Genomic DNA, 15,886 nt, shown 5'->3' with positions numbered 1-15,886 from the left:
GAGGGTCTAAGGATAGAGGGTCTAAGGATAGAGGGTGTCGTTTTTCTCATACTGATATTCTGAACAATCTGTGCTGTTGTATTTGCTGTAAAGTGTCTCTACTGTAGGCTATTTTTATTATATGTACAGCACTTTGGCTCGACCAAAAATCGTTTATAAATGTGCTATATAAATAAAACTTGATTTGATTTGATTAACTAATGGTTACATGTTAAAACATATTATTTTAAAATAGATGTTTTTGCTATTATGCATCTGTGTTTTATGTGTTCATTATTGTGCTTTTGACAAAAGATTATCCAAACACTGATGAGAGATGATTTTTCTATTATGGTTGTCTGTATCAATCATTGTGATTGAATGTTTCAATCTTATTCTACATTGTGATTGTTATTGATGTAATTGATGTTGTGTAAGACCACACTCAAATCTGAAGACGCCTATTGATTTAAGTATTGACCAAATTATTATTAGACTAATGTTTTAAGGTTATCATAAATGATAAAAAGAGTGAATCTGTCAGAGAATAATTCTTCCTTACTCCTAAGATATTTAACCTTATTGCCTGTTGACGTTTATAACCAACCCTGACTCTGTTATCTCCTTTAAAGAATGTGCTGCTGCATTTATTCTGTTTTATGACCGGTCAACTCTCGGTCACAGAGCCTAACGGAGCCTACACACGGCGGCGTGCGTTGCCGCTTGGCGTGTCTTGAGCTTGGGGAGTCAACGCGAGCAACGCGACCAACAACCAATCACATGAATGTCCCGCCCCGGACATACAAAGCAAAGCATTCATGCCACATCCATGCTGGCTAAATATACTGTCTATGCTTGCTAGCTGTCCATTCAAACGAAGTACACTGGATATAAACTCCCCAAAAAGGCGAAAACCTACCAGTTTCTCCCACTGTCTCTGCCACCTCCCCCCATGCCTGGCTCCTCCGGTTTGTATCCCTGTATGTAAAGAGGGACTGGTCATATAGTACCGCCACGATAATTTTCTCCTCCATTTTTTGTCATATGGGAAATAACTGCGGTCTGGCTCTCCCAACATATACACGGTTTGATTGGCTAGCGCTTGTACTGTCAGATTTGCTTACGCGGGATTTGATTGGCTGACGCCTCCGTCGAGGCGGCAAAAGTAGAACATTGCTCTACTTTTGCAGCGAGCACCGCGAGAGAAGCTACGCTTTGCTCCCACAATGCAGTTGGGCGAATCGTGACGTCACCCCATTCAAAGTGAATGGGCAGAATTGTTGAAGCGGCAACACACGCCGCCGTGTGTAGGGGCCGTAAGAGTCAGGCCAGTGATTCAGTGGGTGTTCATCCTCAATCACGAGGATGTTGGCTTGGTAGTCGCGTACTTCCAAGTCACTTCCTTCAGAAACGAAGCAAGTATGCTTCCAAGCCACAGCTTCGGAAAACGAAGAAGAATGGAACAGGCTAACAAGTGTGCCATTCTCTCTAACGGTTTCAACATAAACTGTACCGAAAATAAATACCTCACGATGTTTATCTACTTATGAACTTGCTTTACTTTCACGGAACACATTCTTGGTGATAACAAACAAATGTAACAAAGTAACATATTTACCAACACATGTTCTACGCCACTACATACTTACATTTAAATGTGTGCTGCGTCGGTCCAGCCATTCTCCGCAAGGGTTTTTGAAATTGGTCCGTGCGCAAAGCATTGTGGGGATTTTAAGGACGCGAAGTCTACCCATGTGCAGCCTCGAAATTTCCCTCAAACCAAGGACGCGGCCTCTGTGGAATTCCATGTATGCTGGAGATTGGAACAGTCCTTCGGCGGCACTCGATGACGTAGCATCGTTGAAATATTGGCTTGGAAGCCAGTATCCTCGAGATTGAGAAAAGGCCCGGGTCTCCAGATGTTGGGGATATCTCCAGTGTTCCCAGCTGTTGATTAACTCTCTGTAAACTAGTTAAAAGGTCTATCGAGAGAGAGGCTGGGCAGAATTGATGTGGCAACTCTCCGGGCAGTCAGAACCTCTGGCTGCTGTGACTTGTGATGTGAATTTCTCCGGCCGATACTTGTAATAAACACCAGTGTTTGACATCAAAGCTCCAACTCTCCTTGTGTCTCTCTGAGTCCTGACTCTCCATTGCTGCAGAAGTTTCCCTTACAGTTATTGTAGTTGGTGATGTGCTGTATACCTTGCCACACCCGCCGTGGATCGTTGTTGGTGAAGTGGTCCTCAATCTTCCTCTTGTAGGCTGCTTTGGCATCCCTGATGCCTCTCTTCAGGTTGGCTCTAGCTGCACTGTATTGAGCACTATCACCAGACCTGAAGGCAATGTTTCGGCCCTTGAGTAGAGCTCTGACCTCCTTCGTCATCCAGGGCTTCTGGTTGGGGTATATCTGAATACGTTTTTCAACAGTCACATTATTCACACAGTTCTGTATATAGCAGAGTTAGGGATGGGTATCGTTTGAAATGTATCGATTCCGATTCCTGTTCTGCTTATTGATTCCGGTTCTTATCGATTCCCCGTTTCGATTCCAAAATTGTAAAAGAAAGAAGTCAAACGTTTAGATAACAAACATATCTTTATTCTTTTAAGCTTTAACTGACATTTTTACAAATAAAAAATATACATGCAATACAAATGTATTACACAATAGCTGTGCTTTATTTTAACTGAGCTATGCCTGTAGCAAGCTATTAACAGGCATTACACTGTGCCTTGTCTTTTTCTTTTTTAGTGTAGTGGAGACTCACTTTAGAGTGTTTACCGCGATCCATCCATCCATCCATCTTTGGTGTTATGAAGTGACTGAGCTCGTGAACTGTCTACGGGAGGGCGGGGGGAGCCTCGCTGCGGGGCAACTGTGGACCTCTGTCGCCTGTCAGCGCAACTTACATGATGCCGTTTAAAAAAATTAAGGGCGGTGCCGGCCGTCAACGGCCCGCTGACGACCGGCCATTCTGTGATTCTCCAGAACACACAGATGGCCAGTCCGCCCTTACCCTGTATTCCACCGGGTCGCCGCAGCGCAGACGGACCCGGTGGAATACATTGGGCCCTTCTCACTTCTCTTATTTTTCATTTCCTCGCTCCTCGGTCTCGGTCTCACCGGAAGTTGATTTGTCTGCGCCATCTTGAGCAGCGTCCCAATGGCCTTATTTTTGCCGGAGGACCGAGAAGCGAGGAGCGATAATGGAGGAGCTATAACCGAGGAACCACCAGACCATCCTTCGATGAAATCCTCAGACACTCGCCCCGCCCCCTTACTGTGTATCGCTCACTGATTGGACGATGCAGTGCATGCACTGATCTGATGCTTCTTGACATGAGAGCAGTTTCCCAGCGGAGTGAAGAAAATACATGAACCTCACGGGAGTCACTCCTCAGTTTATACTGTGTTTTGTTTCAATTAATGTATCATTTAGTTACAAATATGTGATATATCTGAACAACAAAGTGGTCAAAAATCATTTTCTTCATTTATTGGAAACATTTTCATGATCGCTTTTTTCAATACATTTTAAGAATGGCGTTTATCTTTTTTGAGAATGAGTTCTTATTTTATTTAATGTATTTGGGTCTACAACAGATGATACACATGTTTGTGTCAGTAAATGTGTACTAACAGACGTGGGGGTGTGTGTGGAAATAACGGGGACAGAGCTGCTGTCAGACGATCAGCTGTGCAGCGTCATCACAAACGGTCGTCGCTTCACGTGACGCTACGGAGGAAAGGACGTCCCATTGCTCTTAAAACTCATTTCCCTGCTTCTCGTGGTTTCCTTGCGTCTCTCCATGCTTCCCTGGTGGGAGGGACTAGTCACAGGGAAACGACGCAAGTGAGGGACGCAAGGAATCCATTTAACCGAAGTGAGAAGGGCCCATGGTCTACCGCGTTTAGGAACCGCTAAGCAGAACCAAAATTGTGTATTTTGTTTGGGTACCCGGTACCCGGCATTTTCTTATTGATTCTCATCTGGAACCGAATTTCGGTTCCCAACCCTAAGCAGAGTACAGTTGATGCGTACTCCTCCAAGTCCTGAACCTCAAAAATATCCCAGTTAGTCCTTTCGAAGCAATCCTGTAGCTGCGAGGAAGCTCCTTCAGGCCATGTTTTAACAGTCTTTGTGGTGGGTTGAGTTTTCCTCCTGACAGGGGTGTATGCTGGGGTTAAAAGGATGGACAGGTGATCTGACTGCCCTAGATGTGGTAGTGGTACAGACTTAAATCCCTTCTTAATGTTTGAATAGCCCTTATCCAGTGTGTTTTTACCCCTGGTAGCACATTTTGGGAGAACTGTCTTTAAATCTGCATGGTTGAAATCTCCAGCTATGATATGGGCGGCTTCGGGATATGTGCTTTGTTGTGAATTGATAGCACTGTGCATGTAGCCTATAGCGCTATGTTAGTATAGCATCTGGTGGTATGTAGACAGCTGTTACTTTGACAATGGTAAACTCACGAGGGAGGTAAAAAGGCCTGCATTTCACTGTCAAGTACTCCAGGTCTGAAGAGCAATGACGGTCCATGATTATGGTGTCCTTGCACCAGTTGTTATGTACGTAAATACATAACCCCCCTCCCCTGCTCTTACCGGAGTCAATGGCCGTTTCTCAATCGCAAGTAAAACTGCTGCAGAGCAACTATTTCAAGTATACTACGTCATCGAGTGGCACCGAAGGACTGTTTAAATGCATGTTAAATGCATGGATGTATAATAACAACTGGATACAGCGTGGGAGGCGGGGCCTCATTCATTCCTATGAGAGTTGCTCATTGGCGCATGATGATAAAATGGCCCAACTTTTGAGAGAGCGAAACGTCACAGATTACCCAGCATGCCTGAGAAGTACCCGTATGTGCGCTCATAGCGCATGCGCAACTTCAACCAAAATGCTCGTTCACATCAAGCACGTCAATTTGCGTACACGTAACAGCACCGCGCATTCATGGTTAATGACAGCATGGTAATGGATTGTTATTATGATGGATTTTATATTATCGAGGCGGCAGTTAGCAGCTAGCGGCTAGCTAGTAATAAGGCTAATATATATACATTGCAATAAGCTTCTTAGTGCAATACGAAGCTACAGGGAGGTTAATCTAACGTCGGTAATATTAACTTTAATTAATGCAACATTTACGGTACAAGATTTACATCATACAGCCCATGTAGTATAATATTTTACAAATGATGAAATACAGTAAACATGTGCAATATATCCATTATTACAGCTCCGTGGGCTGGCAGTTAGGCGATAAGGGTCCGTTCTTATTGTTCTTATTATTGCGGCGCGGTCCCGTGGGTTAGATGCGCGTTCATAATGTTCAACGAATGTTTTTAATAAAGGCTATACAAGTGTTCATACTGGGTAGTTTATTTAGTTTAAAAATTATCCAACGATTTACAGACCACTCTTTCCCCATGTAAGTCAATGGGAAAAAGTGTTTCCGGGCCTGGCAACCAAACGGATGTGTAGTACCGCCGTTTGGCCACCACGAATATTTTCATCTGAGTCCGGCGCACTTCCTGGGGGCTTGGTTAAATGCCCAGCATTCTGCGCCACTCTATGACGTAGTATACTTGAAATAGTTGCTCTGCAGCATGTGTACTCGCGATTGAGAAACGGCCAATGTTTCTGTCCCAGCGGTATGATGTTCACCCCGCCAGCTCAATGGCTCCGTCTGGGATAAGTGGGTGTAGCCCAGTCTATGGTGTAGCCATGTCTCCGTTATGATCAGGATGCAACAGTCTTGTACGTATTTATTTTCAGACATCTGTAGGTTTAGTTCATCCATTTTGTTGAGGATGTATCTGGCGATGGATCTGGCTGTCACTGTCACTACCCGATCTGCAGCTCTGCCCGATCTGCAGTGCGCATGTGCGAGATGGTCCACCATATTGGACAACTCTGTACGGCAACCCAAGAAGGACACTTGACACAGTGGCTTTTGGCAAAGCTCAAAAATAAAATGAGAGAGAGATGAGTTATTGTTATTACAACGTGACTTCACTATTATTTAACAACTCTTTTTATTGGGTTCTTTTATTTGGGGTTAAGTACATTGTCAGAATAAGTGAGAAATGAATTTAACTTCTGTTAGACAGCTATCATACTGAATAAATATTTACTGTGAATGTATGCAAAAATGTATGGCTGTCTAACAGAAGTTAAATTCATTTCTCACTTATTCTGACAATGTACTTAACCCCAAATAAAAGAACCCAATAAAAAAAGTTGTTAAATAATAGTGAAGTCACAATAATAATAACAATAACTCATCTCTCTCGAGTTTTATTTTTCAGCTTTGCCAAAAGCCAAAAAAGGTTTTGGTTACCAAAAGTGTCCTTCTTGGGTTGCCGTCCGGAGTTCTCCAATATGGCGGACCATCTCGCACATGCGCAGTACAGATCGGGCAGGGGGACGGATCGGGTAGTAGCCTCATCCCAATACCCCTCCTCGACTCCTCCTTTCCCTCACTCGCTTCCCTTCCTTGCGTCTTAGCTCCGCCTCCGTAAGATGCGAGCAAGAGACACGAGGAGGTGACGAGAGGACAGAGGAGTCCTCAGGTATTAATTGGGATGGCCTCGTTCACTCAAACGTCACTCTTAAACGACGTCTGTTAAAGATGACATGTGCACAGCTGTATCCCCTCTCATCGGGGAATAACCCTTTAGAACCGGCTCATTTCTGGTTAAATATGTATTTAAATGAATGAATCTTTCTCTTGTTAGTCAAGGAATTCAATGTATGATGGTTGGTCCTGCTTTTGTGTTCCGTTTTAGTGTAAAATGTAGCCTACATTTAAATAAATATATAATTATAGTAATGTGAAAGGCTTTTAGAAATGAATTGCACATAATAATTCCCACGGAGCTGTGAGCACTTATAGCACTTGTGACACTTTTCCACTCATCTTCCAGTTGTCGGTTTTCCTCTGTTGAAATCGACCAGCTGTGAAGGTGGGGGCGGGGCTTTTATACGCGAGTAGTGAAAACACTTCCGCGTAGTCTGCTCGCGTGTAGGGCTGCTTCTCAGGTCGACTATATTCATTTCCTCGCTCCTTGGTCCTCGGTCTCACCGGAAGTTGATTTGCCTGCGCCATCTTGAGTACCGTCCCATGGCTCTTATTTCTGCAGGAGGACCGAGGATCGAGGAGCGAGGAGCGATCATGGAGGAGCGATAACCGAGGAACCACCAGACCATCCTCCGATGAAATCCTCAGATACTCACCCCGCCCCCTTACTGTGTATCGCTCACTGATTGGACGAGGCAGTGCATGCACTGATCTGATGCTTCTTGACATGAGAGCAGTTTCCCAGCGGAGTGAAGAAAATACATGAACCTCACGGGAGTCACTCCTCAGTTTATACCGTGTTTTGTTTCAATTCATGTATCATTTAGTTACAAATATGTGATATATCTGAACAACAAAGTGGTCAAAAATCATTTTATTCATTTATTGGAAACATTTTCATGATCGCTTTTTTCGTTTTACATTTTCATTTATTGTCATTTCCATTCAGTCAGTCATTAAGTGCTATTAAAATGTTAATGTGCTACTTATCCACACAAACAAACAAAGTGTGCAATCCAATGAATGTTAATCTAACTGGGTTTTGATAGATAACATATCTCTTTTTCTTCTCTCAATTATTTTATTTCGATTGTGCACTCTAATCAATATTAATCAAACTATTGTTCGTTTAAATACATTTTAAGAATGGCGTTTATCTTTTTTGAGAATGACTTCTTATTTTATTTCATGTATTTGGATCTACAACAGATGATACTAATGTGTGTGTCAGTAAATGTGCACTAACAGAGGCGGGGGTGTTTGTGGAAATAACGGGTACAGAGCTGCTGTCAGACGATCAGCTGTGCAGCGTCATCACAAACGGACGTCGCTTCACGTGACGCTCCGGAGGAAAGGACGTCCCATTGCTCTTAAAACTCATTTCCCTGCTTCTCGTGGTTTCCTTGCGTCCCTCCATGCTTCCCTGGTGGGAGGGACTAAACGCAGGGAAACGACGCAAGTGAGGGAAGCAAGGATTTCATTTAATCGACCTGAGAAGCAGCCAAAGTATCCTCCCTTTCGTCTCCTTCCGCACCCCTCCTCGACTCCTCCGTGTGCATTTCAGCTATTGGGACGTCCTTCAACATGGCGTGTCTTGATCGATTTCCGGGTCAAGTCCCGGAGGAGAGGAAGAGAGGAGTCGAGGAGGGGTATTGGGATGAGGCTAGTGTCCATGGATGTATAGGTAGTGTACTAGTGACAGTTGGAACTATTATTAGAGAGTTCCTTTTTGTTAAGGCGGGACTTCCCATAGACTAACCAATAGGTACATAGGACACTGGTTGTGCTTTGAAAAGTTGCTTCCTAAATTCGTCATTCCCGGCAATCCTGTCCAATTAAATTAATGAAAGATCTTTAGTCCCGCCCTAGGAAACCTCCCTGCCAGTCATAAACACGGTAGTTCAATAAAGCTCTACCCCATAGGCTAGACACAACGAAGGAGGGTTCTCTCTGACCAATGAGCGTTTAGGACGTAGACAGTGAGCTTATAAATAACAAGGTGACACTCTTCCCTCTCCTACATTCATTGACTGCCGCTGTGTGCTCGAGCAGATTATCCCGGACCCTCCGAAAGCCGTAACAAACCGGTAAGATATGCCTTTCATATCTCATACACTTCATATGTTCTAACTTTAGTCTGTGTTGCTGCATCTGCTTCTGGCATTACAAATAGACCGTGCGAGTCGTAAGGAATTGTTTGGAAAGCTAGCTGTCATTGCTAACATTTGGTAGCTAGCAAGCTACGTCGGCCATTCAATGACTTGGTTGTGGGAATGAGCTCTGAAGCTATAGTCATGTGTGCTCTTCATTCACCTATGTGACATGTAATGGAGCCATAACACACAAGAATTGGGTTTTGCCCAGTCCATGTGTCAGATGCGACGTTACTGCTGGTGCAAGTCGCGGGTCACACAGAACAGCGCGAGCAGGCTTCGTTGACAGGGGCTTGAATATAAAATGTCTGACACTTTGGGCCTACCGAGCTCCGAATCACTCCGCTGCTACAAGGACATCCCTGTCTGAGACTTGTGGAGTCACATCTCCCGTTGCCAATGGACTACAGCACGGTTACGTTTCATTACAGCAGGGGTTGAACCTCGGTTGTCAGGCCCAATGTGACCGTATGTGGCTCATTTTTGACCTTCAAGTCTGCAGAACTGGTTAGCTTAGCAACTTAGCTTAGCTCCTCCACTTCCACTGCTCTACAACCAAACCAAGGGCTAAGCAGGGGTCATAACAATGTGAGTTAACCTGCCTTATTGCACTGCAGCAATTGTAACATATATTAGTGTTTCCACAAATCCTCTTTCACTTTGCCTCACAACTTCCTCGAGCTTTCATCTAATGGCGTCTGAAAGTGGGAGTGTTAAAGCCATTCATTGTGCAGCATGTGTGCACATTTAGCGGTTCATTTATAGTTGATCCTTGCAGTAGTCTGTGCAATTGGATTAACCCTCTGTCTGAGCTGGACAGGAGCAACATACCTGTTTGTTCTGGATCAACTTGTTGCTTGACTTGTCCTTTTGCATACTCGATATCCCTTCTGTGGATTGTGTCTGAGTTAGCCAGGAACTGCTTTGTTTCACATGGGAGAACTACTTGGATGAGTGTTTGTCCTTTGACCCTGAGCTGTGAACACAAGGTAGCTTCTTTGTTTAGCTGCAGGTCAGAAGAAACATCAATGGCACAGAGCAGCAGCCTCCTTCTGAACCCTGTTCATTTAGCATGGCTGCACAATTTCAAGAATGAAGTGTCCTCTGATGAACAAGACTCAATGTGTCCTTGGGACTCATTGCTTAAGCACCTACAATGTGTATATCATGGTGACACCTGTCTGGCAGCGGTTGGTGGTGTGAACAGTCTATATGATATTGAAAGTGCAATATATGATTGCTAAACAGCTTTAACAAGTATCTACTACTTGATTAATTAGAAGTGACTACATCAATAAAATAGCAACACATTCAGTGAAGAATAAAAAGGTCAAAGTTCAAATGAAAGGAATTGTCATCTAAAAAACACTTAATATGAAGGGAGAGCAGAAAATGCTTGTATTTTGATTCAAAGAAATGTCATTAAAATGACTGATTGAATGGTTTCATTCTTCAAACTGTCTTAATTTTCGTGACTGTTACTTTTCTCTCCAGCTTCCAGCCATGTACGCCTGCGCCAAGTTCGTCACTTCTCCAGCTGTGGTAAGTCGTCTTTGATACCTTTCCAGAATCATGTTCTCAATACATGTTGTGTTGGGAAATGAGTTGTAAAGCTTTAAACTGTACTGTAGTTTATATTGAGGATGTATTTAAGCCTACCCACGGAACCCTCAATGTCATGTCTGTATTAACTTTTGGCATCCTTTGTTGTGTTCAAGGACACTAGTTATGAATCACAGCCATGTTTTGTCAGTTCTCTGTATGTCAGTTGCCCAGCTGGTGGCTGTCAGCCGACCCTGCAGCATGTAGGGCATCTCAGTCATGGAGGTGCTGTGGAGGTCAAAGGACCCTCTGGAAATCACTGCGGTGCAGTTGGGCACCTTAATGTAGTTCTATGGGTGATCATTATGAACATTCATTCTGACATTTTATTAGTGGGAAATGAACACTACATCTGTTTTGCTTAATGCTTTGCTTTGCCTGCAGTGATGAATTTATAACCAGAAAGATGATGGGATAGATGCCATGGTAGAACAGTAGAACCAGATCTCTTCAGATTGAGCAACCACTATGGAATCACTGTGTAGCTGGGTTCATCCGCTTTGCTTTGACCTGTTAGTCACTTGAACACGTGTTAGACGTATCATTTTATACATTTGCTTTTTTAAATGATCATTATTTTTGACAGGATCCAGTGTTATGGATGTTGAAAGTCTTTACTTCATGCAAGAAGGATTGCAGTGTTTATGCCCATTTTATACCTTACATGATCCTATTCTAAAAATAATAATTGAATGCAAGTCTTTTAGTTTATTAACTTCAATGTGTAAAGTTTTAATATTTTGTAATTGAAAATGTTTGTCTGTCTCTAGCTGCGTGGGGGGTCCAGAATCCTCGCCCGGCCGGCTTCAGTCTCCCTCTTCAACCGGCCTGAAGCCTCAGTGGAGCAGCAGGTCAGTTCCCCCCCCCCCCCACTCGGATGTCTTTGAATGGCTAGGTCTTGTCAACACTGAGCCAAGTACTGGGATGGACAATAATAACAAATATAGCACTGTATCCCACTTATTGTAATGCGGATATACACTTGGATAGATTATCATTTTACAAATAACTTTATAACCTGTAGTTTGTCGTTTCACCCACATCAGTCTGAGATAACTGAGAAAAGACTGAATATTACAGATTTTGGATAAAGATCTCTAAATAACATTTATGAACAAAAATGTAGTGTTTTAAAAGTCCATGTCACGGCCATTTCTACTGATCATAGTTCCATCGTGAGGTCTACTAGAATAGATTTACATTGTTCACTGTTCCAAACTCACATTGGTTTCTCAAACAGCATCTCTGTAAAGTATGTGTATTCACTCTGTCCTACACGGCTTGTTGGAGCTCCTGCCCCCCCTCCCCAACTCCTCGCTGTGCTCTGATTGGTCAGCTCGCCCACTCTGTTCTGATGAGTCAACCACCGTTACAGCGGAACATCAGTGTTTATGTTTTTACAATGGCGTTTGTTAGCAACCAGAAAATGACACCAGTAATGACAAACAGAGGAGAATGCTGCGTGGGGTCTGGGGGCCGTGTTGGCGGGACGTTGCGGGGCTCGCTGCTCCGCCCTTTGAGGCTCGAGGAGCGGACAGTGTGAGCTGGGTTACTGGGGTCGTTTCCTGGTTGCTGCCTGGGGTCTGCGAGACACCGCGGAACTCAGCCTGAGCACACACACAGCCTGAGAAAATATAAGGCTGAGTGTGAGGAACTCCACGGATTGGACCATTTGGTCGTCGGTGTGTTAGAGTTCTACTCGCTACAGGGTGTACTTTGAGGGTTTGTGACTTTGCAGACCGTTTACATGCAGAAAAAGCTACATAACACAAGGGGACGGGTACTAACTGGAAAAGCATGACATGGACCCTTTAATGGTTTCAGTTTATTAACATTTTAACATTAACTTACAATTAATTAGCATTTCATGTTAAGTAATATTACTTAATTCACCATCAGCCAATTATTTATAGTTTTAAATGGAGCATATATCATGAAACCTATTGGCCTGGCTGATTATCGGAGCCGATATTCCGCATCTGACCGATTATCGGTATCGGCCTTTTTTTAAATCAAATTGCCGATAAAACTTTGGCTCTGATGCGGGCGGCCATTTCTCTGGCTGCACTCACCACTCTGTGTACACGAGCAATGGCCCGCCCACAGCGCTATCTGATAGGCTATTACTGAAGTGTCAATCAACACTGAAGATTTTCCGGGCGGGAGCCAGAGAGGCGGGACCTTCTCAGATTACAGGCAAGCAGCAGCGCTGAGCGGCAGAGCCATACATGTGTTAAACCGAAGTTCAATAAACATCCCTATCCCCTATGCTGAGGTTGCAAAAACACCACGATCTTATGATCCAATTCTATCAGTTTCCCGGTTACACAGGGACGCGGGAAGTCAGTCAGAGTTGGGGGCGTGCAGCGTCTCGCAGCAGAGTAACTGTGGAGGGGGGGGGGGGCTGCGAGTGGAGCCTCGCAGTTTTTCAGGTTGATATGTGAAGCTCATTAGCTAGCCAACATGTATCAGCAAATGTTTAGCAACATATTAGAAGTGAGGCTACTAGACTAACGTTAGGTCGACTGTAATAGCCTCACTTTTAATAGTTATCAAAACATTAGCTAGCACTAGTGTTTTGCAGTTGCTAGCAGCTTACTGAGATGTTATGCTAGATAGATAGACAGGCATTGGTTTGATCTAATAAATTAAGCATTATTGTTAGTTAAGCATGTTAGCCTGCAGCCCCACTTCTTGTCTCTCTCTAACTCATTGCAGATGGCTGCACTAAAGAAAAGGGCACAGAGAGGAAACCAGTTGTAAGATGTTTAAAAGTTCATTAAACATAATATATGCTTAAATGCATTTCAAAGAAGTTGTGTTGAGTTTGTGTTCTACTTTTTGACACCAAGATTTTCTGATTTTACTGCAAATGTATTTCGGTTATCGGTCTCCTTGATTACTAATAATCGGTATCGGCCTTGAAAAAGCCATATCGGTCGATCCCTAAAACCTATTGACCCAGGGATAAATAAACTATTCTGATTGTAATTTTAAAATGTGGGGATGTACTGGCACCATTATCATATATTACAGGGTAATGTACAGCTAGTGGATACATTGGAATGAATTGATTGCATCAGCTCAGCAGCCTGTACATTAGTGTGTGTCCTCTCTGTCCTCAGACCCTGCTGCCCATCAGCCAGTCTGCAGTCCTGAGCCGCTCCTTCCAGACCAGCGCCGTCTCCCGGGACATCGACACCGCCGCCAAGTTCATCGGTGCCGGTGCCGCCACAGTGGGTGTGGCCGGCTCAGGAGCTGGAATCGGAACAGTGTTCGGCAGCCTCATCATTGGCTACGCAAGGTAACATTTCAATACTTTTATTCACCGCACCTTGATGTGTTGATGGGGCAGTCTCAGTCAACATCTGACCATCAGTAGTCCTGTGCAACCACTGAAATTGTATTTAGGTTTTTTTAATCCACCCAATAATGCTGGCTGTCAAAAGTGTGTCCAAATATTAAAAACTAAAGGCGACATTCAAAGACCAAAAGTTCCTTCTTGATCTTGGAAATATGCATTTTAGGTATTAGATCTGTGGTTCTCAACTGGTGGGTCGCGGACCCGTTTCGAGTGGGTCGCAGATGTGAGTGAAGAAACACTGGGAGAATCCCCCCAGACCCCCCTTCTGGGGTTGGGTTTTCAGCATGAGTGCCTTTTTACGTTATACAGTTCAGCTTTGATTCCATCATCTCATTAACCCTTATTTAAAAGCATTCTTTAGTTCTGTGGAGGGATATAAGCGCTGTACATCACTCATTCATATTGTGTGCTGTAATATATATATATATACGCTTTGCAGCAATTTTTTGTTGAATAGATTTGAGTGGTTTGCGATTCGGGTTGCGATCTATTGACAAAGGAAAAAGTGCAGGGTCCCGTGGCCTGACCAGTTGAGAACCACTGTATTAGATCATGGCAATACATTTGACGGCCTGGAACTTACTTTTCCAATAAACCTTATTGGTTTGCGCAAGATTTTGTATCAACCTTTTTTTGTGTTACAGCATGGTAACACAATAATAACAGAATAGTCTGTGGTGGACAGAAACAAGTTAATTTACTGTCCGATCATACAAAATCTTTGGAACAAATGATAGGTAATGAACCATAATTGATTCCTTGGTCAAATGCACATGCTACCCAGAGCTAGAACAAGTGACGAAGGGAAGTCATAGAGGCAAAAAGCATAAATGGATAAGTACATTTCTGCTCCGTTTTGCACTGGATTTAATCGATTGCATGAAAATGTATCTTGCACACTGACAATTATGAAAGATGACATGCAATATTTTATCCAAAGGGAGAAAAAAAATTAAGTTCAAATGTTTAGTGAAAGGCGATTAATGGTTGAATTAAGAATATCTTGTACATGGCAATTATCCTATACCCAGCTTCTGGATCGTCTTGGGTCAATCTCTTATAAATATGGATATATAGAAATTGTGGTTATCGGTCCACTTTATCCACAGGCTTATTTGTATTTATAGGCCCTTTTTGGTCCTCAAAAAAGAAGTCTCATTAAGCTGCATGAATACAAAAAATCTAAAGATATGACCTGAAAGGACCTACAGTACAAACTGCAGTAGTGCCGATCAAACCCAAATGTGGGAAGAAAAAACCCACAATTGATTTGCTGAGCTGCCACAGATGCAATACCTAACATTCTCTGTAATTGAGGAAAGGTAAAGGGGATACGCTAATATGTCTTTGCATGTAAATGGCTTTGTTTAAGCACAAGAGACTGATTAGCAAATATCTGTCCCATGTTTTGTTTTTTGAAATTGATGTTTGATTAGCTGTATATTAAGCTGTGCACCTTTGTGTCCCCGCCCACAGGAACCCCTCCCTGAAGCAGCAGCTCTTCTCCTATGCCATCCTGGGCTTCGCCCTGTCTGAGGCTATGGGTCTCTTCTGTTTGATGGTGGCGTTCCTCATCCTCTTCGCCATGTAAACATGGATCCACACCCTCGGAGCTGCCCCTTCACCTACCCCTCCTTCCCGGTCTCCTTTCCTCCCTTCCTTCCAATCCGGATGGGGGGGGGGTTCCAGAACGGGAAATCTGAATGAGCTGATGGGCCATTCCAATCTGAAAAATATAAAAGAAAACACACACGCATCTGAAGTCAACAACACCTGCTATCCTACATTGTTATGTTCCTACGCTTATTTTTGTTTTTCAAAAGTTTTATGTAAAACCTCACTTCAGTTGAAATAATCTGTCCAAATTAAATGGTTGGGATAACTAAAACATTGTTGTATTGTTTTGAGTGCTAAGAAAAAATTAAAAGTTTCACATGAACGGAGAAAAATACAACAGGCAGTTATTTTAAATGTAATTTATTTGGTTCTGATAATAGAAAAATCATAGCTTTTCAGTCCGAACTGTTAATGGCCTCATGTAGAATCAATGTTTCCCTTTTTACCTTTCTGTAAAATTGTCACAAATGGTGGATTCATAATGATCAGCCAATTGAGGCAGTTTAAAAAACATGGTTCTTGAAAAGCAAACCAAATTATCATGAACAACATGCCCTGTTAAATCTAGTAACGG

The 15,886-nt window shown here is 43.2% G+C and overlaps 1 protein-coding gene across 2 annotated transcripts; it reads left to right on the top strand.

The window, feature by feature from the left end:
- The first annotated feature begins 8,458 nt into the window (after window positions 1-8,458).
- Window positions 8,459-15,583, top strand: atp5mc1 (ATP synthase membrane subunit c locus 1). Of its 2 annotated transcripts, none has more exons than XM_034218262.1 (5): window positions 8,459-8,663; window positions 10,224-10,271; window positions 11,102-11,182; window positions 13,457-13,635; window positions 15,172-15,583. In XM_034218262.1, exons 2-5 carry the CDS (start codon window positions 10,233-10,235, stop codon window positions 15,284-15,286), a joined length of 414 nt encoding a protein of 137 aa, XP_034074153.1. In that variant the 5' UTR covers window positions 8,459-8,663; window positions 10,224-10,232; the 3' UTR covers window positions 15,287-15,583. The 2 variants fall into 2 exon arrangements, with proteins under 2 accessions (XP_034074153.1, XP_034074154.1); XM_034218263.1 differs by having other exon boundaries at window positions 8,470-8,663; window positions 10,231-10,271.
- Window positions 15,584-15,886: the final 303 nt, after the last annotated feature.

This window comes from Gymnodraco acuticeps, unplaced genomic scaffold (assembly GCF_902827175.1).
Source record: "Gymnodraco acuticeps unplaced genomic scaffold, fGymAcu1.1, whole genome shotgun sequence".
Lineage (NCBI taxonomy): Eukaryota > Metazoa > Chordata > Actinopteri > Perciformes > Bathydraconidae > Gymnodraco > Gymnodraco acuticeps.
Note: the sequence above shows the minus strand (reverse complement) of the source record. Positions and strands in the feature narration are given on the sequence as shown.

Excerpts from the sequence above, each read along its gene's own strand:
- atp5mc1 (XM_034218262.1), top strand. The coding sequence starts at position 10,233 with ATGTACGCCTGCGCCAAGTTCGTCACTTCTCCAGCTGTG. Across the intron at positions 10,272-11,101 it reads TCGTCACTTCTCCAGCTGTG|CTGCGTGGGGGGTCCAGAAT; the intron begins GTAAGTCGTCTT and ends GTCTGTCTCTAG. Across the intron at positions 11,183-13,456 it reads AAGCCTCAGTGGAGCAGCAG|ACCCTGCTGCCCATCAGCCA; the intron begins GTCAGTTCCCCC and ends CTCTGTCCTCAG.